We start from the raw sequence: 25844 nt of genomic DNA on the forward strand, positions 1-25844 counted from the left end.
GAATTGATTTTGTCATTTGGGAGTTGTAGTTGCTGGTATTTATAGTTAACTTACAATCAAAGAGCATTCTGAACTCCACCAGTGATGGAATTGAACGAAACTTGGCACACAGAACTTCCTTGATCAACAGAAAATACTGGAAGGGTTTGACCTTGAGTTTTGGAATTGTAGTTCACCTCCATCCAGAGAGCACTGTGGACTCAAACAATGATCAATCTGGACCAAACTTGACACGAATCTTCAATATGCCCAAATGTGGTGGAGCTTGGGAAAATCGACCTTGATATTTGGGAGTTGTAGTTGCTGGAATTTATAATTCACCTATAATCAGAGTGCATTCTGAACCACACCAATGATGGAATTGGGCCAAACCTCCCACACAGAATCCCCATGAGCAACAGAAAATACTGTGTTTTCTGATGGTCTTTGGTGACCCCTCTGACATCCCCTGGTGAGCCCTCCAGGGATCTCAGTTAGGTTGAGAAAAACTGTCCTAGATGATATGGAAGCATGACCCATGTCTCCCAGCGTTGTTTATTTGGACAACAGCTCCGGGTCTGTTTTAATTTGGAAATGCCTTAGATTAACCCTGAAATGTTTTGCTTGGATGAAGCACTGGTTTGAGTAATGGACCAAACCTGAAGAGATAAGGGGATAAATCACCACAGAGCCATGAGGTTCACCAGATGACCTTAGACCAGTCATTATTTCTCAACCTAATAGATGTATAGAGAATGTTGTGAGGACAGAACAGGAGAGGTAAATCCTAGAGGAAATAAACACTCAAGCATGGTCAGGGTTGCTACATGAATTAATATTACTCATGTATACATTTTGCAAGGTGTTAAACATTAAAATAGAAAGGATAATGAGGAAAACCTTCAAAGCAGCCAGATTAAAGCTTATCTCTTGGAAGATTTTTTGGTTTTGGTGGTAGAGCATTACAAAAAATCCTGATATGATACTAAGGTGAAAGTTGTTCTAAATATTGCAATAAAAATAGGTTTTTATGTTCCTGTATGTGTATCAAATTTAATTATGTCAGTATGTGTGTCCGTTATGTTTTTGAAACTGAATTCATACATTTTATGCTCTAACATCTTTGTTTTCAAGTAAGCCCTTTTGAGGTCATTAAATCTTAAACCTACATGTAACATTGAACCTTTTTTAAAAAGACTATACAGAGGAGAATTGAAAGACTAAAAGGAATAAGATTGAGTAGAATACAAGGCTTTAAAAAGACTACCATATGCAAATTATATTAGCTTATGAATATAGATTTTCATTTGCAACTTGGGTAACTTTTTTGTCTGCGTATATGGTCGGAATGTGTAGTGTGATGAATTCAAATGATTGCATAACTCTTTAAAATATTGCTTTGGAGAAGAGAGAATTGCAAATGAAAACTAGAGCGCAGATGAGGGAATAGTTCTGGAGGAAGAGTTATTTCATACCGCTTGAATGCATATCTCTAACCTCTCTGAAAACAAGTGCATACAGTTAAAAGTAATAAAAAGAGAGTTAAAGAGAGAGAAAAGAACACATACAGGGCTGTATAGTCTTTGAAGTTCAGATTCTGTGCATAATGCAAATCTACATCAAAAGTGAATTCCACAACTTGTCAAAATAATCTTAATTAGCACATTACACGATTTTATCTAGTTTGCCCTATTCCAAACATTTCTTATTTTGTATAACTCTGGTTTTGTAAGGCAAAGAATGGACAAGGGAGTATGTACTGGGGGAAGTGGGATATAAAATAAAGAAAACAATACAACGCTCAATCAAAGGACAACTTCCTCAATCACTCTTCTTTCACTTGAAATCCACCAGGCACAGCTCCTCAAAGTTTCTGGCATATTTTTATAGCCACAGTGATTGAAACATGCTTGAAAACCAGTTCTTGCAAACTCTGACTTCATGCCCTTTAGTATAGTTTGCATCTTTTTTCTTTTTTAAAAATTTATCTTTATTGATTATATTTTATGAATTAAAAAAAGTCGGGTAGGAAGGGGAAGGGAGAGAAAGGAGGGGAGTTTGCATCTTTTTGCATGGTCCTGTGAAATTGCAGGAGATACATAAGACCTAGATGTAAGGTGTTTGAAATCTTCTGTTAACCCAACAGTTTCTGGAAACTATCTGTCATTTTATACTGCTTTCCTGTCCTTTTTTGTATCTTAGAACTGTTTCCAATTTTATTTTGTTATGATGCATTTGAATTGTGGTTCTCCTTACTGGAGCTTGTAACGTCCATTGTAAAAAGCCACACAGAACTCATACACCAACACTGGATGTTCCTGTAGAGGTGTCAATTTCTGACTTATGGTGACCCTATCAATATCATCTTATAGGCAAAATTTCTTCAGAGGGGTTTTTGTGGCAGAATGAAAATCACGTGTAGTTCACATTTTTGCCAATCCACACACTGACTTGCTAAAGAATAGATATGATACGCAGATGATCAGTAAAGAACAAGCTGTTTACTCTTTGTGATGCAGAGCAACATATATACAGTCATGTGAACAGTAGCATTGACTCACACAGTGTTCTTTGAGAGAGATTCAAAATGGTCCTTGGGAGCCCATGTGAAGAATCTTCTTCCAGCAGCTCAGAATCAAGGGGGGGGGGGCATGCACAATGGAGGACCTTCTTGCGGCAACACCAGAGGCATTCCAAGTGGCCACCTACTAGTCAAAGGACATTTAATAGAATACCAAGTCTGCAAACTTTGTGTTTTGTTTGTTTGTTTGTTTTTAATGCAATACAACAGTTTTAGTTCGCTCCTGACACGATAAATAAAGCTCAGAAGCAGAAAATAGAAAACTTAAATGTATAACTGTTGCCAAAACTCCCAGGCTCAGCTAGCATCACAGGCACAGCCCAACCAATCAGCTTTGTGCTTTGCATTTTTCAGTTAACACACTCAACTGATTTTTACATGCTACAACAGGTTTGCCATTGCCTTCTTAAAGCTGTAAACGTACAATTCATTTCAGGATGGTTTTGTTCTTGTTGGTGTTCTTCAGGCAGTGACAGCGAATTCAATTTTCTATTAGCAGTGCATACTGTGTCCATTGGAATCCTGACCTGTCCCATTAATTTCCATTCCTTATTCAAAATGTAGCAATCTGAGTGTAGCTTCATTTTGTCTAGTCCTTGTAGGCCTCATTCCTTGCTCTTTCCAGTTCCTACATTTGCCCCTGGCATGCCCATTTATTGCTAACATGACATTGAATACACATCGAGGCTATGATTGGACTTTTTATCAAAGCCTAGTGACTTGACTGTCGAAGCCCTATTTCTAATGATAGTCAATGTTCGTCCCACCCTGTGAGTTTTATTTACACACCTCAATTCTTTTAATATTGTTTTCTATTTCCACTGTTGTGGTTTTTCAGAACTTCAGTGAATAGTTTAGAAGATTGATTATTTTTATTTGGTGTTTTTATCTGTGGCATGCAACCCATCACTTCAAAAGCATTTTCTGATTCAGTTGAATTGCCACTTACAGATGTTTTAAAATTATCATAATTGTTTAAGCGCAAGCAAGAATCCATGTAAAAAACACATTATTCTAGGTCGGTTTTCGGCAGCTTTGCCGATCTAGGTTTGAAATGAGAGAAAGGCAAAAAAAGCATGCAGCTGATTTCCTTGGATTTTTAACACCTTTTTCTCAAAATGTTTCCAGAGGTTTTTTTTTTTTTTTTAAAAAACCTATATATTCAGACTGCATTATCCATAGAGTGTTGGTGTTAATACTTTCTTCTTTTGTAACCCACATATCTTTTTCCAACTTTCCTCTTTACTTTATTTTAACATATACAATTGTTAAGAATGAAAAGGCAGAATATAGTTAGACCTCCATAGCTACAGATTCCATATCCACAGATCCAACCATCCAGAGCTTGTAAATATTCAAACAAACAAAAAGAAGCTTTTGCCATTTTGTATCAGTATTACAATTTTTACACTGTATATAAAGTGACTTGTGTATCTATGGTTTTTGTTACCCATGGGGGATCTTGGAGCCAAACCCCAGTAGACACCAAGAGCTCACTGTATTTACGAGGTGGCTGGCATCCTAGTAAAGGCAGTCCCCAAGTTATGAACAAGATAGGTTTTGTAGTTTGTTCTTGGGTTGAATTTGTATGTAAGTCGGAACAAGTACATTTTTAAAGTTTAACTCCAGTCAAAAGCATATATCTTTTAGCTTTGGATAGCAAGGGGAAAGATTAACACCCATGTGGTGTTTGCTTTGCTGTCTGTGCCCCTGAAATTTCACATCATTTTCTGTCCCCATGATAATTGGATTTTGAAAAAAATGGCAATGGTGATGAAGTTTCAGGATTGGTGATAAAGTTTCAGGAGATACCTTTCCCCATGATAACTCTTTCAGGAGTGAATTTCCCATCCTAGGAGTAGATTTCTCTCACTTCCTGTTGTCTCACCCCCATTCTTAACTAACAGCCATATGTAACTCTGATGTTTATAACTCAGGGACTGCCTGTAATGACTGTCATGCAGATAGGTGCAGCTTACATGTAACATTGCAAGCCCCATTTGGATAGGATGTAGGTGGCTTATCTCTTACCCCTTGGCTATGTCCAAAAATCTCTCACAACCAGGCAACTGTAAAGGTTTAGGACTGACTTCTGTTGCTCCATCTTGCCAGAAGGAGGGGGGAGGAGGTGATTCACACTGTAAAGATCTGTCTGCTCTATACCTTCTTCAGTCACCCCATGAGCTGAGGCCAGCTACTTCTCCATAGGTCTGAATCACTTTTCCCTATTTTTCCCAGAAAGTGACTGTGACTGAAGCCCCTTGTAGGGATTGGGGTGCTGGTTTATAGCATTTTAACTGTTAGCATTAGGAGTTCTTGGTATCGACATAACTACAGTCTCTTCTTGCCTAACATCTAAGGCGCTCACATTTTGCATCAGATCACATATTTTTATTTATTTTGAAGTTTTTCATGTTTTGCAGTGTTCATTCCAACTATTTTGTTCTTGCGTGGATACATTTGCACGTGCTCCTCCAACAACTATTGTTTTGACATGGGTAGACACATTTTGGAGCTGGGGAAGGTGACAGCCGACAGGGAACTATGGCATGGGCTGGTCCATGAGGTCTCGAAGAGTTGGAAATGACTGAACGAATGAACAACAACAAGAATCATAGAATCCTAGAGACCAAAAGGGCAATCAAGTCCAATATCTTCTATGCAAGAACACACCATCAATGTCTTAATATTCGACTGTAAACCTGCCTTTGCACTTTCTTCTTTGTTTTAATTCTGTAATCTTTTCAAGACTTTGCTATTTTTCTGCTAGTAGTGTGGTAATCTTGGAAGTATCTGGAGTTAGTGATAATTGAGGAATTCTAAGTACATTTCTAATTTGAGAGGCAACGGTGTAGAAACCTCCTGAAGCATCAATACATACTGATGGCTTTGAAGTTTATGTCTGCTCTATTTCTTTGAGTTCTAAATTCACTTTTGCTTTGTATGCCTTTCATTGAAGTTGTATGTATCTGAAGAAGAATTTCTGAACTAGTAAAGTTACTTTCACTTCTTGAATTTGGATAGGAAAAAATATGTTCCAAGGAAAGGAATCCTAAAAGGAAACAATATATGAAATAGTATTATGGTTTTTTCATTGTTTTTTTCAGTGAAGTGTTTCGTGGTTTTTTGTTTGTAACTGCTTTGAACTGTTTTTGTTTTTGAAGAAGTCTTGACTGTGAAGGCAAAGATGGAATGTATTAAGATTACCCATCTGTAATAGGAAATCTGTTCTACTTTGCTTCTGTAACTGTGAAATATAACTTTCCTTATCACCATGTTAACTGCAAAATATTAAAGGAAGTTAAAAAAGAAGAGGTATTGCGGTACAAGTTGCATTTAGGCATAGGAAAGCACTTCATTTGGCCATGCACATTTTACTGTTCATTTTCTTTGTTCCCTTGTTCCCATTCCAGCTGTTATTTAGGAAATGATGGGGTAATGCCTTAGGCCAGGATTCAAAAAATTATGCCAGCTGTTTCTGCTTTGAACGCATGTTTCTTGATAGGCGATTCTCCTACAGATGTTAATTTGGCTTGTTGGAATGATGAGCCTTTTGTATTAAGCAACTTAAAGGTTTTGCAAGATGCTGTGAGAGTGTTTCCCAGGGATGAATCTGGTTGCTTGAATGTATTTATTGGTCATTTTGCAGATAACATTCAACCAGAAATCTAACTTAACAATAGGCATGACTTTACCCATTTGCTCCTGCCTTGCACAAGTGGGTAACAAAACAGCAAGAGAAAATGACTTCTGACCCTACAATTAAATTAAATGCAACACATGCCGGAATATTATAAGCCAATTAAACATCTTGGGAAGCTACGGCTGGACATGTTAGGAGGGAGTGGCCGATCTAATATCCCTAGGGAGGGTGTTCCATAGCCGAGGGGCCACTGCTGAGAAGGCCCTGTCTCTTGTTCCCGCCAATCGCATCTGTGAAGGGGGTGGGACCGAGAGCAGGGCCTCACAGGATGATTTAAAATTCAGAAGTCTTTATTGAACCTCATAATTTTTAAATAATCTACCAGTATAATTTGTTGGCACCTTTTGAATTCTTTTTGTTCCATATCCCTTGTTTCATATCTTAGCATGTGTATAATTATTTGTGAAATGAAGCCACCCTCCATTATCCAGTGAAGGAGTCTGGAGACCAGGGAATCTTTTTGCAGGTAAAAAGCATTAGTCTTGAAGATGCCAGGAGGCTCTTTTGTTTTTGCTGCCCAGTCTAATACAGCTTTGTATTTGTGTTCCTTCAAGTTGCCTGTGGACTTATGTCTACCCCATGCATCTCCTAGGGTTTTCCTAGGCAAGGTTTGCTCAAGTGTGGTTTTGCCATTCTTTACTCTGAAAAACAGTATAGCACCCAGCATTCATTGGTGGTTTCCCATCTGAGTGTTCACCAGGGTTAGCTTCCAAGATCAGAAGGGATCTGGTACTTTTGGGTTATCTCCTGATAATAGGGTGCATCTTCTTCCATAAAACAGTCTCAAAGCTAATCACTAAATGTCAAGAACTCTCATTGGGCTCTTGAAGTGTGGAATTTCTCTTCATCTCTGGATTCTAGATCCTGATTTTCCTGTTTCTTGGCAGGGGGTTGGACTGGATGGCCCACAAGGTCTCTCTAGCTCTATGAGTCTATGATGTTTGGCCTGTCTTCTTCATCATTGGGGTAATTTTTGCCCACTGTAACATGATTTTGTAACATGGACTAGCTGTTGCCCTCCATGAGTGGGTCATTTTCTTTATCTGTACTGGAAGGAAAAATTAATGTAGAATTTCTTCAACCCGAGTATAGGAAGTTATTGATTCATTTTGAGAGTCTTTCTGCTCCTTTTAGAAGAGGAACACATACAGCAGAGTGGGGTTTTTTTTTGTAGTGTTGTTATCTTATATGATTTTCCTTTTGTTTCTTTCACTGTAAAGAATAAAAAGGGCATCTGAGTTGGTAGTAAATAAATCTGCATGGTTCCAGATGACTCAAAGAAGACTCGGCCTGCTTCCCCAGGCTGGTGGTGCCCTCCAGCTATGTTGGACTACAACGCACTGTGTTGTTTGCGGGGTGCTGAGATTTGTAGTGGCAAGACATTTAGAGGATACCAGGTTAGAGAAGGATGTGTTTAGGCAAAAAAATGCAGAGCAGGGCAACCATCATAGGATATAAATATCTAAACTCTTGCTTCAGTAGATCTGTCTTTTCTTTCTTCGCAACAACTGTGATTAATATTTCACAACACTTGTCTTTTTATGCTGGTTGTTTTATGTTGGCTGTCTTTGTATTTCAGCCGATGCTTTTTCCCCAAAAGAAATTCCCACTTGAATTTTTGAAAGCTACTTGGCCAGCTGTGTGCTGAATCTGTGTCATATTTAGTAAAGCCACTTGAAGAAGATTAATCCATTGCTAAGGTCAAATTATCAGAATGGAGCAGAATGTGTTAAAGGCTGTCGAAAATTCCTTTGGAGGCAGACAAGAGAAAAGGCAGTTAATTAACTGCAATGGCTTATTAAATTCAAGAGAAATGACTTTTTTAACAGATTTGACAGGGAAGCTTATCTGCATCAATTCAGATGTAACACTAAAATAGGGATGGCCCAAACAAAGGCCACATGGAGGTACCACCTGCATCAAAAAAGCAATTAAGATGTCTCCAGTCATATATGCCTCCATAACCATCTAATCTCTCTTGTTTCAAGTTCAGTACATAGTCTTTTTGCTTTTGCTGTTTAAAAAGGAGAGAGCTATAAAACTGGAATGTGGCTCTTTTTAGTGGGGTTTGTGATATGTTCAGTTTGTGGTAAGTCATTGGGTGATGAAATTGCCTCCTGGACCCTTGGGTTTTGCTTCTCCTTGTAATGAATTGTAGTTGAATGGTGTTTGGACAAAAACCTCAGGAACAGCCTCCTCTTTTTTCTTGGACTCTCAGGCAACACCAGAGGAAATTAAAATGTCTGTTCTGGTTTAAACTAAACAGGCCTCTCTGTTATAGCCAGGTTTGAGGTATCCCTTTGAAACTTTAAATTCTCATTCAAACAAGCTATGCTTTAAACCATGATTTATATTTCAGGGTTGTTCTGAAAACCGTTTGAAGACTTAATGCTGACTCAGGCTACATTCATTTATTTACAACATATCCCGCCCTTCTCACCCTGAAGGGGACTCAGAGTGGCTTACAAGTTATATGTACATACAGTATATTATATTATTAGCATAGCACATTATTATTATTATTATTATTATTATTATATTTACTATATCACTATATTGCAATATTGTTAGTAATATTACATGTAATATATAATCTATAATTATATTATTATATTGTATTATTGTTATATTGTATTACAATATTATGATCAATATTATGTACATATAATATATTATATTATTAGCATAGTGCAATACTTGTATTATATATTTCTATATTGTACTATACCACTTTATTGCAATATTATTAGTAATATGACATGTAATATATAATATACAAGTATATGGAACATTTATCCCCTTTGTTGAAACATATACACTAGTTACATGTTTGACTCTCGACTATCTGAAGGCCTGTATCTCCTTGTATGAATCTGCCCAAGTTTTAAGATCTTCAGGGAAAGGCTCTTTCAGTCCCATCAAAAAGTACATTCAATGAGGACCAGGTGAGAGCCTTCACAGGGGATGTTCTCAAGTTGTTGAATTCCCTCCCACTTGAGGTCCAGTTGGTCCATCTCTGCTTTCTTTTTGTTGGCATATTAAAAAAAACCCCAACCCTTCTTTTTTATTTTGGGCTGACTTTTTATTTTTTAAGACCTTTGGCTTTTAAGTGATGTGGCAGAAGGATATTTTAATGTGGTATGCCATGTGGAACATAAAAACAAATACGTGTCCAGTGATAATTCATTCTAGAAAAAATCAACAAGGACTCGCTAGCAGGTCACTTGCATAGGTAAGTGACATTCCAGCCAGCTATTTTAATTGCTTGTATATAATACAATCCCTGTTTATTGATGGATGATGTATGTTAATTTAATTTAATATGTTTTGGTTCACTTTTATTGATTTGTCCATTATATTTGTTGCTTTAACTTAAATTGGTTATTTATTTTATTATTGTTTATGTTGTATTATACACATTGTTGTTGGCCACTCTGAGTCCCCTTGGGGAGATGGGGCAGGATATAAATAAAGTATTATTATTATTATTATTATTATTATTATTATTATTATTATTGGGTTTTTCTATGATGAATGAGACAGCACCCTAGGATTGTGGATGGAAGATGAGGTATACTTGTTTTTAATATGACGACTGACCACCGTAGTTTTAAATATAGTTGTTATTTTAAATGTGTTATTGTAATTATGAACTATGATATTTTACTGATTGTATGTTTTATGGTTGTAAACTGGGCTGAGTCCCTCTAAGAGGTGAGAAGCTCGGTATAGAAAACTTTGAAATAAATAAATAAATAAATAAATAAATATAGGCTGGATATAGTTCGTACTGACTCAGTTCTCTTTATCTTATCTTAGAAGTAGCAAGTTGTCAAATAAACTGTGCCTGTGATGTTCATTGTCCTGTTCACTGAGGGTATATTTATCTCATCCTTAATTATTATTTTTTTGCACGATTATCAAATATTCCCAGTGATCATCTTCCTTCTGGGAAGTCCTTATTTATTTAGAAAATAGCATCTGAATAGAGGGAGAATAAAGTAATGCAACTTGAATTTCCTTCCTTTCTAATGCTAATCTTCTGAATTCCCCTCTTAAATAGGTTTAGAATATGTAACATGAACCAACGTAAATCTGCTCTAATATCTAGTTCGTCTACATTTTGCAATTTTCATTTGATTTACAGTTGTAATGTACCAGACACCTTCACAAATATGCAAAGTTGTGTGTGTGTTTTAAAAAAACAAAACAAAAAACATTTCCCCAGACCAAGTTTCTTCTCAACAGAATATCCTATCTGCTGAGAATTTTTGTAGCTTGGGACTTATTCTGTATAAAATTCACATGCAGTTTTTTTTTTTTTTTTTGCACAAGAATCAGTACTTTCAGCATAGGAAACTAGAAAAAATATTCTTGCATATTTCTTCTTTATCTAGCGGAAAATAATATTGCATGTTTCCAATTCAGTTGTGAAACCACAAGCACATTTTGCAACTGAATTGCAAATAGACTTTGAAAACATAAAAAGTGGATTTCAAATACATTCTTGTAGTAGGAAAGAAATAGCTAAAATTGCTCATTGCTTCCTTTATCAATATGGCATTTATAGAAAATGTTTTTATGGAGTGAAATATGGTGGCAAATATACAATTTTGAATTCGTTTAACAACAGACTCACAGTCAGAGGTTGAGGTAGACCATGACTTTGAAGCACAGTGTATTAACTGTTCTGAAGTGTTTCTGCTGCGAAAGGTTAATTGGATAGTTTAGACATCTTAGGTGCAGAGAGATATCCAGTGCTAACATAAGGCTCCTTGAATGGATGTTGCTCAGAGCTGTTGTCATTGACAAATAGCATGCACTGAGGCATCATCTTGAGCAACTGAATATTTTTAATGTTGGAAGTAAACAAGTGCTGCTGGTTGTGCTGATGGATATTCTGGATGCTGCAGAAACAAAGATTGCTTCAAAGGACTTTTTAGATGTTGAAAGTAATTGCTACTTTTAGATATCACCCAAATTGTCTTATAGTTTGTATTCTCTGTGCTTGTGATTTACTGTGCTAGAAGAAAAGTGTTTGGATTTGACTGTAAGGATTTGTGATCTGAAATTTATTTAATGGGTCCTCGAGTTAATTAGTGTGTATTATCTATCATTCGGAGCTACAACAAGGAAAATAATCTTCTATTCTTATATAGCCATTTGCCTCAGACATCTCCAAAACAGAATATCTTCTAAGAGACTGACTTATTAAACACACTCTCTCATAAGTTCAGTGCATCTACTTGTCAGTAAATAAGTGCCAGAAACTTTTCTTTATGGATGGGTGTGCTTTTCTCTCCTTCCTCTTTCATGCAAATTCTTTATTTCTTTCCCTGTTTAGTTTTAGACAAGGTCTAGAGTTACTTCCACTGAGCATGGTATTCCTTTTAAAGAGACCTTGAAACCAGGTTTTCAAGTTATACTTAAATTGTAGAACTTACGTGTTGTCGAGTGCTTTCATGGCTGGAATCTGGAGGTTGCTGTGAGTTTTCAGGGCTGTATGGTCATGTTCCAGAAGCAGTCTCTCCTGACGTTTCACCCACATCTATGGCAGGCAAGTGGGGTTGATATATCTGTGGAATGTCCAAGGCAGGAGAAAAAAACTCCTACCTGTTTGAGGCATGTGTGACTGTTGCAATTCGCCAGCTTGATTAGCATTGAATAGTCTTGCAGCTTTAAAGGCTGTCTGCTTTCTGCCAGAGGGAACCTTTGTTGGGAGGTGTTAGCTGGTCCTGATTGCTTCCTGTCTGGAATTCCCCTATTTTCTGAGTGTTGTTCTTTATTTACTGTCCTGATTTTAGAGTTTTTCCAGTACTAGCAAGCAGATTTTGTTCATTTTCATGGCTTCCTCCATTCTGTTGAAATTGTCCACAAGCTTTTGGATTACAATTACCTCACCACAAGCTACTTCCAGTGGGACATTTAATTTTATGAACAGAACAATGGAGTAGACATGGGGAGCTCTCTCAGCCCGGTTAAAGCAAATTTCTACATGGAACACTTTGAAAAACAAGCCTTGGAAACAGCAACAAAAAAGCCCACTATATGATTCAGATTTGTGGATGACACTTTCACCATTTGGACCCATGGAGAAGAAGAACTAAACAGGCTCTTGGATCATCTTAACAGTATCCACCCAAACATCCAATTTATGGTGGGGAAAAAATGAAGGAAAGCAACCATGTTTAGATGTCCTAGACAAAAGGGATCCTCTAACCTTTGCAGCAGTCTACCTTATACCATGCAGATGTGCACAAGTCTACGTAAGGACCACCAAACTCAGGATTGCCCAAATACAAACCAAGGAACATGAAAAACACTACAGGCTAAGTCAGCCAGAGAAATCAGCCATAGCAGAACACTTGATGAACCAACCTGGACACAGCATATTATTTGAAAACACAGAAACGCTGGTCCCCTCTAACAACCACAAGACTACACAGAGGAGCCATTGAAATTCACAAGCATGTGGACAATTTCAATAGAAAGGAGGAAAATGAACAAAATCTGGCTACCAGTACTAAAACTCTTTTAAAATCAGGACAGTAAATAAAGAATCTTAATATATGTCTTCAAAAAGAAACAAAACTCCAACGTAAATCCACCTTTGAGCTTGGAACATTTTCTGTTTTGTACTGGAACTTTAAGCATTGCCCAGTGAAACAAAGGAAGAAAATACAATATATCTTATAGAGAATGATTCTGAGAGTTCTGAGATTCCACTTGAACATTTGGAAGAACTTTCTGACTCTGAGAGCTGTTCAGCAGTGGAACTCTTTGCCCTGGAGTGTGGTGGAGACTCTTTCTATGGAGGCTTTTAAATAGAGGTTGGATGGCCATCTGTTGGGGATGCTTTGAATGCAATTGTCCTACTTCTTGGCAGCGGGTTGGACTGGATGGCCCACAAGGTCTCTTCCAACTCTATGATTCTATGATTCTAGTCCAAAAATGTTAACTTTTTTGAGTTTCAGTTGACCCTGATGAAAGTGAAAAACCTTTAATTTTTTTAATCTGAAATAAATACCTCTCTAGATGTATGTCTAGGTTTTTCAATATGACTTTATAGTTGACCTCCACTAGAAGCTGATTGTAGAATTGTATGATCAGGTATTTTCTCTTGGTCATCCAGCATGACCTGAAAAGGTTGACCACAGAGTCACACTAGAAGAGCCAGAGATTCCAAGAGGTAACAAATCTGTGAACAATCAAATCTTCAAAAATCAGAGTTGCAGATATGGAGGAAGAACTATATGAGCTTTGGATTTAGATTTTAGTGTATATGTGTGCTTGAATGATGCTTTAATTCAGGGAGGGCAGCATTCTTTGTTAACCCTTGGGGAGGTTTTTGTTGTTGTTCATAGTTGATGCATGAATACTGGACCTAAATAAATTATAAGACACATTGTGCTGGTCCTGGAAATGGCAATGTATTGTCTGTAGCTTGGGGCAGTTTACCGATGAGCTATTTTTGCCATTGACAGTCAGTGATTTGAGCTGGACTCAATGTTTGGGTGCTAACGTACATGTTATGAGAAAATTTATGAAAGGCTACTTTGGGTTAAAAAAAGTTGAATTTCTTTCTTTTAATGCATATTTCTGCTCATTTTTAAAAGAGGAAATGAGCTTGTCACAATTAATTGGAATAAGTTCAAGTGGGTCCTTTATTCCAACAGAGAACGTTGCCCTTTCTCCTTCAACCGTACCTTTTAGAACTTTAAAGAAAAGATTTCTGACAGTTGGGAGACTGGAAGAAATATTTTGAAAGTGTCAGCAAAATAATGTTCTTAGCTTTGCATCAAAGTTAGTATCTGTCCTTGGTAAACTCTCTTTTTTAACTGGAAGCACTTTTTTTCTTTTAAAAAAAGATAACCGATGAAATATCAAAACATTACTTTTTTATATCATAAAACTCTTTTAATGTCACATGTGTTGGATGCAAAGACCCTAAAACTGAGTTTATTGTCCATTGCATAAGCTTGTTTTGAGTAGAAGTGGGACAAGTTTAGGGAGTCTAGAAATAGAACATTTTATCTGCATTTTTTGGAAATATATTTACCGTTTTTGGATTATAAACCAGCAATAACCCATTGTTTGTTTAATGGAAAACATAACATATTTCTTCTTGGAAGTATTGAAGTAAATAATTATACAAATACAATGCTTTAAATACAAAATAAAAAAAGATGTTTACATTTTAGATTAATTACAAAATAGAAATATGTAAATATTTCAAAAGAATATCATGAACTTTGATGACAGGATTTTTCCTATGTACAATATATATTAGTATATGAATCGATCTCATGTATAAATCAAGGACAGGTTTTGAGGCCAAAATTATAGATTATCATTTGATGGGTGGAGAAGTTTAGGATCGTTCCATCGAAAACTCTAGAACCCCTTCAGGGGTCAGCTGCCTGTGGCTGTCATTATTTCCCCAACCAGGCATTCAAAAAGGCCAGAAGTTATGCTGCTACAGAGAGAGGAGACAGGATTTATTCTTCCTTTAGGTTCTCAAAGAATGGACTAAGCTCCCACCTTTCACCATTCTACTCAGAGAAGAGAATGGTTCCTTTAAAAAAAAGTGAATGTACATACTAGCCCTGATCTATATATAACTAAATACAGACAATTCCTGAGTTACAAATATCCAACTTATATACAACTCATAGTTACAAATGACGATGAGACAACAGGAAGTGAGAAGAAATCTACTCCTAGGAAAGGAAATCCAAGCCTGTAAGAGTTATCATGGGGAAAATGTGTCTCCACTGAAGCTTTCTCACCAATCCTTGTTTTCACAACCATCCAAACTTTTCAAAAATCCAATTGTCAATAGGGACAGACAGTGAGGTGAAATCCTCCCTATGCTCTCAAAAATGTACCTACTTCCAGGATACATACAAATGTAACTTAAGAACAAATCTACAGAACATATCATATTTGTAACCCAAATGCAGGTTTTGGGGCCAATTTTAATTAAATTTTCTAGACTTTTCCATATATACAATATTATATGAAAATTACATTAATATCAAGTATTTTAAATTATCAAACCAGATACCTGATACCTCTGTTGTTCATTTCTATATTTAGAGCTATAGGTCTTCCGGAGAAGAAACTTACCTTTAACTTAGTGGTAGGAAACTGTACCATGATATAGATGTAATTTCTTGGAACTGGACCTTATGAGACAGTAGTTGCCGTTTGGTTTTATTATTTATGTCAGTTTTGGAAAGCAAGGAGCAAGAGAAACAAAATAATTCATTTGGTGTGGTTTAAGGGAGTTCAGAGCTATTCTCTGTGGTGGAAATTGGTGGAGAAAGGAGTGCTGTGGTGACCTTGGTGTTAGCTGTGGAAATGCAGTTTGGGGTTTCAAGTGGCTGTGGCTGTGAGCTTTGTGACACCAGATTTAAATATTGTGCTTTTTAATTGTTGCTAAACTTGTTATCCATTAATAAGAGAAAGAACACTTAAATCAACATCCTGCAGTGGGAGTGTCAGCCTTCTTATGGCTTCAGTTACCTGCACTAAAGGAATAAGTCTTTAAAGCACAAATGCTATCACCTATACTTCTTTGGTATGCTCTTCAAGGTTCTGACAGTTTCTAGCATTGCTTTGAACTTACTTTACCTGGTGTACATCCTCACCATTTGCAATGTTAGACAACAATAATTCATTCTGCAGGGTAATTTCTTTGGATTGCAAGCAGCCTTTTGCATGAATGAAAGAATGTGGAATGTCCACAGTTTAGAAACCAAAAAGTTCAGAATGTTGTATCACTATGACAGATGACATTCCTCAGCAAAACCCAACTTTGCTTGTGTGTATTCCCTTCCTTTTCCTGTCCCCCTTCCCAGTAGATAAAATCAAGCATTGTTAGCAGTGCTCTAGTGGAAGCACATTGACTGGTTTCTTTTCAGATGGATGCTTGCCCTTCTGCCTTTATTTAATTGATTTCAGTGGGAAAAACATATGTGTTTTCCCTCGGTGCCTAACATATCTGAGTTGCTAGAACCTCCTGACATGGTGAATCATACTCTCCAAAGTAAAAGGATCAGATAAACATGTCTTATACTTCTGTTGTTTGTGGGTACATTCAAGTGTTATACACTTCCCTCCAACATAGGGAAGGTATGTGTCAGTCATTTTTCAAGCCGAGGCAATATCCCAGGTTGATGTTCTTCAGATATCTTGGACTGGTGCTATGGTGGGAATCTCTCAGCTCTTCAGTTATTGTTGAATATTTTATTTATTGTTTTCCAGCATCTTCCAGTAAAAAGCTACATTTTCAATATCATTTATTTGACTGATTTATGAGTACGTCAATGGTTGTTACATCATATCAAAGTAGCAATTTAAAGCACATCCTATTTCACAAAATATCTAACTTCCCAGATATTACTTAGTTAGAAAACAGTAAAATAGAAAGTGTGACTTGGGACCTGCTCTTTCAAAAAGCATGGTTCTATTTTGCTGGCTAAATGTCACATTGCTGTAGAGTTGCATAGCGTAGGTATGTGTGTATATGTGTGTTTTTAATGTTCACAGAAAATACTGTCAGTAGATAGTCTTTCTGAACTCTTTGGAGAGCAAGTTTGCTTCTGTGCAGATACTACAATGCTGAGAAATCTTAATGAAACAAAGTGAACAGACTGGGGCATCTTTTGTAGGTTTCAAGTTGCTTTTATATTTTGTTATAATGTTGTTGCTTTATCTTGTTTTATGTTGCTGTTTATATATTTTATTGTGCTATTTTTTTAACCATGTTGATTGGAGGCAGGGTACAAAAATAAATTTATTATTACATTACATTATAAAACAAATGAAGTTTACCCATCTGTGATGAATTGCCTACCTTTTAGGCCAGGGAAAAGCTCAGAAAGTAGACCCAAGTGTTCTGGAAGCCATTTTGTGAGATGGTGCAGGGAGGCAGCCATCTTAGAGTACTCATTTCCTAGAGGGGGCGGAGCTTAGGAGCAGCCTGGAGGGTAATGTGGAGAACCTTTGTGATTGGCTGGGAGAAAGTGGGCGGAGCTTAGTGAGAGTGCAGAAAAAAATTGCCTGAAAGGGTGTGTTTTAAAATCTGACCATTTAGTCAAGGTCTGTGTGTTGTAGAAGAAAGTTAGGTTTTGGGAGAGAGTTAGGAGAAGAGAAGTTGGAGTAGCCAAAGTGGTCAGTTAGAGAAGATTGATAGCTATCAGGTAGAATAGCTGGTATAGAGAATAGACAGATCCAAGGGAAAGGATTGTCTAGAGAAGTGGTTCTCAACCTGGGGTCCCCAGATGTTTTTGGCCTACAACTCCCAGAAATCCTAGCCAGTTTACCAGCTGTTAGGATTTCTGGGAGTTGAAGGCCAAAAACATCTGGGGACCCCAGGTTGAGAACCACTGGTCTAGAGTTTTAGGAATTCTAGTCAGAGGGAAGTCTGCTAGTTTCCTGAGGGAGTGCAGAGTTGTTTTTGGAACCAAGTATTTAACTGTTTTAAAGTATCCATAAGCTTCATCTCTTTTTTGCTACCGTTACGCTAAAGTGCCAGTATTGTTAAAGTTCACACAAAGAAACAACTTTGTTCTTTGTCCATCAACAACTGTCTCAGTGAGCCTCTGTATAAAGAAGTATTCTTAACAAGATGGGGAAATAGAGTTTCCAGATTGGTGGCAGCGACATTTTAAAGAAATCTCGTTATTTACCTCAGAGTTCTGAGGCCTGAGCACATTTCAGCCTACTCAAAAGCTCTGATTAAACAAGAACGGAAAACTCCTTTTAATTTGGGTGGTTGCCAGTTTCCACACTAAGGTTACCTCAGAATACAGTGTGTTGGGGACAAAGTTCTCTACAGCTTCCAAATATTTAGGTCATTTTAAATACTAAATCTATTACATTTGGTGATACAGAGTGGGATCTCCAAACTAATGGTGATCCCCTTCACGTATTAGATTCCTCTCTCCTCCCTCTCTTTTCACACCATCCCTGTTTACAGAAAGAGTGAGAAGGCTGTAATCTAAAATGTTTTGCATTTTAGTCAAAAAATGTTTCACTTGACAATACTTTAATGTGCCACTTGGGATATCAACCATCCTCTTCAAGGCCACTCAAAAATTTTGTCACGTCCACCATTGCAGTATATTGTAAGAAGGACACTATATGATCTTTCAACCATGGCAAGTTGGAATGAAGCATCTTTTAAGATACTTAAAAAACCCTCAATCTTTCCGTCTTTATTTCAGACCTATTGATGATATGTGCATGTCAGCAGGTCTGAAACAAAGATAGATTAGCTTTTGCTAATCATAATTAACTCCAAATCACAATGATTGTTAAAAATTGTTTTGCCTCTTTGTGAGTTGTACTCAAGGTGAAGGATGAGAGGGAGTCATCTGCAAGCCCTTAAGTCGTCCCATTCTCAGCTAACTATGGAGACAAGGGAGCATTTTATCTTTACCCTGCTGTGCACTACAGTGCTTCAGTGGATGCTGAAGTGATTTCCGGAATAGTTGGACCACCTGTTGAAATCCTCATTGGCTACTTAAGTTCTTTTGTATATGTCAGTATCCCTTCCTTACTTTGGGAAAAAAAAGGTCATCAGTATAAAAGGCTCTTGTGGCAATGAATGAATTATATAAGGTTTTTATACAAGGTAATTAGAAATACAATGGTTTAGTGCATGGAGCCTCTTTGATTTTTTTGCCACACAGACATCTTTTACAGAACAATCCATATGCATTTTATGAACTTATTTATTTATTTATCGTGTCAGGAGTAACCAGACATTTGTATTACATTTTTAACAAAACAAACAAACAAACAGACAAAACACAAAGTTTGCAAGCTTGGTAGTTGATTAAATGTCCTTTGACCAGTATCTGGCCACTTGGAGTGCCTCTGGTGATGCCGCAAGGAGGTCCTCCATTGTGCATGTAGCAGGGCTCAGGTTGCATTGCAGCAGGTGGTCAGTGGCTTGCTCTTCTCCACAATTGCATGAACTAATGTGTATTAGCTAGTATTTTACATGTGTAATGTATATCATCCTTCATTAGTTGTTTTTCTTTCTTCCTGATGAAGAATCCCACAAATCTTGAATTTCTGTAGTTCCAGAAGCAAGGCTTCAATTAGAAATATCTGTTGCAACCTTTTTAGCCAGATTTTAATAATGTTTGTTTGAATAATAACAACAACAACTTTTTATACCCCGCCTCCATCTTCCCGAAGGGACTTGGGGCAGCTTACACATGGGACAAAATGTCCACAAAACATCAATGCAAAGCAATAAATTAAAACAAAAAAACACAAATAAAACATAGCAACATATAGCAATCAGATAAAAACACAATTAAGTAAAACAAAGGGTATTTTCAGAAGGAGAATAAGATTTTCATATTTCCTTATAGAATGGGACCAGTATTGCTAAGGAACCTCACACTGAATGAAAGCACGAGCTAGATTCAGTGTCGCTCTCACCCTTGATAGCCTCCAGCTGCCTGTTTTCCTAATGTTAGAGGTAGTTATTGAAAGTGGCAGGTTAAAAATTGAATTGCAGAGGGCATGGCTTTTGATTGACTATGTAATTTTCATTAAAGCCCACAAGGAAATGTATATCCATGTCTTCATTTCTTTCTCTCATCCTTTGATTTGGATGGCTATTATTGTAGCAGTATCTATTTCTTGCTTGCTAAAGGTGAGGAGAATGGAATAAGAAAGAAGAAAAGAGGTTCCTCCTCCTCCTCACTCCCTGTGAGCCTCCTCCTCCTCCTCACTGCCTGTGATCCTGCCGGCTTTGGAGGCTCCTTGGCTGCTGTTGATGGTGCTGCCAGGCTAGGAGGAGGCCTCAGCCCAGCCTGGCAGCACCATCAATGGTGCTGCCAGGCCAGTTTTTGTGTGTTTCCTAGGCTGTATGGGTTTTTGTGTGTTTTCTGGGCTGTATGGCCATGGTCCAGAAGCATTCTCTCCTGATGTTTCACCTGTATCTATGGCAGGCATCCTCAGAAGTTTTTTTTTTTTTTTTTTTTTTTGTCGTGTCAGGAGCAACCGCTCCTGTTGTGAGAGAATTGGTCATCTGCAAGGACGTTGCCCATGGGACGCCTGGATGATTTTTGATGTTTTATCATCCTTGTGGGAGGCTTCTCTCATGTCCCCGCATGAGGAGCTGGAGCTAATAGAGGGAGCTCATCTGTCTCTCCCCGGATTCGAACCTGCGACCTGTCGGTCTTCAGTCCTGCTGGCACAGTGCTTTAACCCACTGTGCCACCGGGGGCTCCCCCTCCTCAGAAGTTGAGAGGTCTTTTTTGACTGCCAATTTTCTTATGTATTCCTACGTTTTTAATTTTATTTTCCTTAGAAGTTTTTATCTCATCCAAGGATACACTCATTATAAATTTAAATAGTTAATGAACCTATGTTAGAACCTTGGAGGCATTAGTATGGCTGATAAAGAAATTCAGTAACATTTATTAATTTACACATTTATTATGTTGCCCATAAGCCTTGTTTCTGCCGTATTTCAACATTTTAGCTTAGAAGGTAATCTGTTGTAATCATTAAACTTTGAATGGTATTAATGTTGTCTGGAACAAGGTAGTTCTTTTAAATAGCTTTAGAGTAATTAGGTAATTTATAAAATGCACACAAATATGTGAAAATAAGGCATTACAGGTCGAGTATCCCTTATCTAGAATGCTTCGGGCTAGCAGTGTTTCACATTCAGATTTTTTTCCCTGGATTTTGGAATACTTTTATATACATAATACATCTTGGAGCTGGGACCCAGATATAAACAGGAAATTAATTTCTATTTTATATATACATTATACACATAACCTGAAGATAATTTTATGCACAATATTTTTATAATGTTGTGCATGATGCATAGTTTGTGTACATGAATCTTCAGAAAGCAAAGGTATTATTGTTTTAGCCACATGTGTGGACAGTTTTGAACATTGGAGTCTTTCAGATTTTGAAATTCTGAATGAGGAATGCTCAACCTGTATTGAACATTTTGAGGATCTACTGCATATATTTGATCTCACTAGACAGTTCTGGGGCCTTCTTATTTCCTTTGGATATAAGGGTTGCTTTTTATATAACGAAATGTGGAGCATACACACAGAGAGAATGTCCTATCGAAGTAGTAGATAGGAGGAAGACTGGCCTTTTCGGGATTATTCTCCCGCATGACACCAGATTATTTTTCTTCTTCTTAGAATCCTAGAGTTGGAAGAGACCTCATGGGCCATCCAGTCCAACCCCTACCAAGAAGCAGGAAAATTGCTTTCAAAGCACCCTCTACAGATAGCCATCCACCCTCTGTTTAAAAGCCTCCAAAGAAGGCCACATTTCTGGGTCAGAAAGTTCCACTGCTGAACAGCTCTCACAGTCAGGAAGTTCAGATGGAATCTCCTTTCTTGTAGTTTGAAGCCATTCTTTTGTGTCCTAGTCTCCAGGGCAGTAGAAAACAAGCTTTCTCCTTCCTCCCTATGAGTTCCTCTCACATACTTATACAGGACTATCATGTCTCCTCTCAGCCTTCTCTTCTGCAGGCTAAACATGCCCAGCTCTTTAAGCCGCTCCTCATGGGGCTTGTTCTCCAGACCCTTGATCATTTTAGTTGCCCTCCTCTGGACACATTCCAGCTTGTCAATATCTCCCTTCAATTGTGGTGCCCAGAACTGGACACAGTATTCCAGGTGTGGCCGACAGGTCCTTGCCTGTAGAAACAAGTGTAGGAGCTACCCAAACTGCAAGATGTGTTGTGAAATTGGAAGACTGAAAAACTTTATTTAATGATTTATTTGATGCTGAGATTTCCAGTTTGATACATGCCTTTTGCAATGTAATTCTGTGCCTTTTTGCTGATGGTGTTAGTGTTACATGTTCTTCACTTTATTTGCCAAACATTAACCAGACTATCTTCTACCTGTTTATCTTTTATAGAGTACGAGTACATCAAATTTAAAGATGAAGAAGAAAGTAACTAAAACAAAAGAAGCTAAAAAGGTTTTGAAGAGAAAATTTAAAGTAAATACGAAAATTGTATTTACTGAAGATGGGGAGGTAAGTAACTTCAAATGAAACCAGTTAGCTTATATGGTAAGATCATCCACATACATAGCTTTTGGGGAATGGCCCTTGAGCAATAGTTTCCAGAATTGGCAGTCCCCAGGGAGCACTTCTGCTATCATCATCATCATTATTTATATTCCGCTTTATCTCCCCAAGGGGACTCAGAGTGGATTACCAATATATAAGGCAAACATTCATTGCTTTTTAACACAGACAATGAAATACAATACACAGATATGTAAAGGTCTTCCCCTTTTATCAATTTCCGGCGTCTGGATGTGATGCTCAACTTCCAGGCATGGGAAGGTGCTGTTGTTCCATTCTTTTCATGCCGAAGGATCCTGCTGGCCATAGCCTTCTCTTATTTTTTGCTTGCATGTCTGCATAGGACACCCTTTTACCTTTCTGCTGGAAGGCGGTACCTATTTACTTGCATTGCATGTGTTTGAACTGCTAGGTAGGCAGAGAGCTAGGACTGGCAGTCGAGTGCTCACCCCAACTCATGGCTTGAACTGTTGACCTTCCAGTCAGCAGCCTTTCCTGCAGCTTCCCTATTGACTGCATTTGAAGAAACATATATAGCTTAATACAGCTTATATAAGTGATTCCCAACATGTGGTCTGTGGACCGCCAGTGCTCCCCAAGAATGAAAATATGGTCCGCGGCATCAACATTACTTCACCGTTGCCTTGAAACCATGCGGCAACAAAAGCAAGTAGTCTCGCAAAACCCTCTAATATTGCCGAGGCAACAGAGATGTTGGGAAGGGGGAGGCTGACTACCCACGAAATATTACTACTACCACATCAGCTCTAGATTATTAAATATGGTGTTCTGTGAGTGAGCAGATGGTGACTACTGGATGGCATATGTTGTGTATCAGAAACTAGAGCTGATGTGGTCTATCCAATTTAATTTTCTGAATCAGCACCCCAAATAACCAAACCAAATCAAAAGTTGACCAAAAACTGATTTGTAATTCTTTTGGTAATAATATCGAAGAGTGGTCCCTGGTCAAAGTGGTCCCTGGTCAAAAAAGGTTGGAACCACTGGTTTATATGAATGAAACTCTTGGTGGTATCCATGCAAAAAGGTTCATTGATAAAATATAATGCCTTTAAGTAATTTCTGATTTTCTGACCACCTTAGGAGAACAATAGTGTTTTCTTGGCAAGTTTTGTTTAGAGGGGCTTTGCCATTGTCTTCCTCTGAGACCGAAAAGGTGTGATTTGCCCATCCTGTTCGATTTTATATTGTGTTAATTTGCTTTATTTATTTTATTTTGCTACTGTATGTATTTTATTCTGATATAATTTTTGTTGCCTGCATTCTGTATTTTATTTTGCTATATTGTATCTTTGGGCTTGGCCTCATGTTAACTGCCCCAAGTCCCCTTTGGGGAGATGGTGGCGGGGTATAAATAAAGATGATGATGATGATGATTATTATTATTATCATTATTATTATCATTATTATTATCATTATTATTATTATTTGAAACACAACAAATTGAGTCCATAGCAGACAAGATCACTCTGCTGACTGTTGTATTGGATCACAGGTTGGACACTTCCTAAGTGTCTAGGACTGTGTGATGTATCGGCGAATAATGTGTGCAGATCCCAGTAAGTTGGCCTTCTACAGCTGGCAGATGGTAATTTTGTCAGCGCGAATTGTGTTTAAGTGCAGGCCAAGGTCTTTAGGCACTGTACCCAGTGTGCCGATCACCACTGGGACCACCTTTACTGGCTTGTGCCAGAGCCTTTGCAGTTCAGTCTTTAAAATCTCATATCATGTAAGCTGTTCCAGTTGTGTATTGTCGAAGGCACTGCCAGGCCATCAAATGCTAATCAAGGTGGTCAGTTGAAACATTCACACCTAGCTCCAACAGACAAGAGTTCTTTGTCCCACCCTGGTCATTCCACAGATATATAAACCCATTTTCCTAGTTCCAACAGACCTCAGTACCTCTGAGGAAGCTTGCCATAGATACAGGTGAAACGTCAGGAGAGAATGCCTTTAGAACATGGCCATATAGCCCGAAAAAATTTACAACAATTTTCCAGTTGTTTCTCTTCAATCCTGTTGTCACCTGGGATTGCAACATCGACAATCCATACTTTGTTTTTTAACACGATCGTTGTTGTTGTTGTTGTTGTTGTTGTTGTTGTTGTTGTTGTTACTATTTGCCCATGACCTCCCATTGGGTTTCCATAGCTGAGTAGGGATTTATATACTATATCACGCTGGCTTTTGCCGTTAACTATAGTAATCGTTTAGTTTCCCATAACAGACAAAACTGTAGAGTCTAAGTAATGAAAGGCATTTTGATTTCTTTCATGTCTTGCCTAAAGAAGGGGTGATAATCCTCCAAATTGCCTGGCTTTCCGCAAGAAATTACAGCCAGCCATGACTTCTTGAAAACAGAACAGAATTTAAGTTTCACAAAAGATTAAGACAAATGGTTTGATTAAACTGAATGTCTTAATGCTTTGGCTCCTTAAAATAATCTAGCACCTTGCTATTTCAAAGGCTAATTTGGAACTGAAAACAATGGCTAGTGAGTATGATAGATTGATAGAAAGCTACTGTTTCTTTCAAGTGTTTTTCTTTCTTTCAAGGATGGACTGCAATGTATTTCTGTGGCATCTGTGGATGCCGAAGTGTCCGTTTCTATAATTAGGTTGATGTACTGAGGCCTTTGCTTAGGAATTCGCGTGAGCAATGATTGTGTTGAAAGCAGTTCTGCATTTAGAATGTAAAACAGCAAAGTGGGCTCCTGGCATTTTAAGCTAATCTCACAGCAAGAGGAAAATGGAATAACTTTTAAAAACAGGGGTGAGGAAAGTGTGGCCTACAGGCGACATGTGCCCCCCAAAGCCATTTTCAGATCACATTTGCAATTTAAAGCAAAAAGCATTGGTAGCAGACTTGTTTTCTGCTGCCTTGGAGATTAGAACTCTGAGCAATGTGTTCAAATTACAGGAAAGGAGATTCCACCTGAACTTCTGGAAGAGCTTCCTGATTGTAAAAGGTGTTCAGCAGTGGAACTCTCTGCCAAGAAGTGTGTTTGTTGGAGGCTCGTTATTTGGAGGCTTTTGAGCAGAGACCAGATGGCCATTTGTCAGGAGTGCCTTGATTGTGCTTTTCCTGTATGGCTGCAGAAAAAGCACAATCCTGCAGGGGGTTGGACTGCATGGGCCATGAGGCCTCTTCCAACTCTATGAGTCTATGATTCTAATTTTTTTTAAAAAATGCAGAAAGTCCATACACCTTCTGCGGGGCGTGAGAGAAACTTTTACTAATCCCCCTCTCAGTGTTTTTGGCAAGGTGAAGGGGATATATAAAATGGGGGGACGGGACGGGAACAGGAAGAGACTTAAGACTTTTAACAAGGCCTCTTCATGGATTACAAATGGTTTCTCCAATCGTAAAACATTACAGGATGGGAAGGAGCATGAAGAAATACTGCTCGCATCCTTGGATGTTTCAAGGAGACACTCTGAGTTAAAATGT

General features: G+C 37.9%; 1 protein-coding gene across 1 annotated transcript in view; it reads left to right on the forward strand.

Annotated features, from left to right (window-relative positions):
- Window positions 1–25844, forward strand: part of DDX10 (DEAD-box helicase 10) — a 203854-nt gene that overhangs the window by 98266 nt on the left and 79744 nt on the right. Inside the window, exon 14 of the mRNA XM_060770991.2 lies at window positions 22200–22319. Within this exon, the coding sequence (XP_060626974.2) occupies window positions 22200–22319 (120 nt within the window). The remainder of the gene's footprint in view (window positions 1–22199; window positions 22320–25844) is intronic.

Source organism: Anolis sagrei, chromosome 3 (genome assembly GCF_037176765.1).
Source record: "Anolis sagrei isolate rAnoSag1 chromosome 3, rAnoSag1.mat, whole genome shotgun sequence".
NCBI classification, from domain to species: Eukaryota; Metazoa; Chordata; class Lepidosauria; order Squamata; family Dactyloidae; genus Anolis; species Anolis sagrei.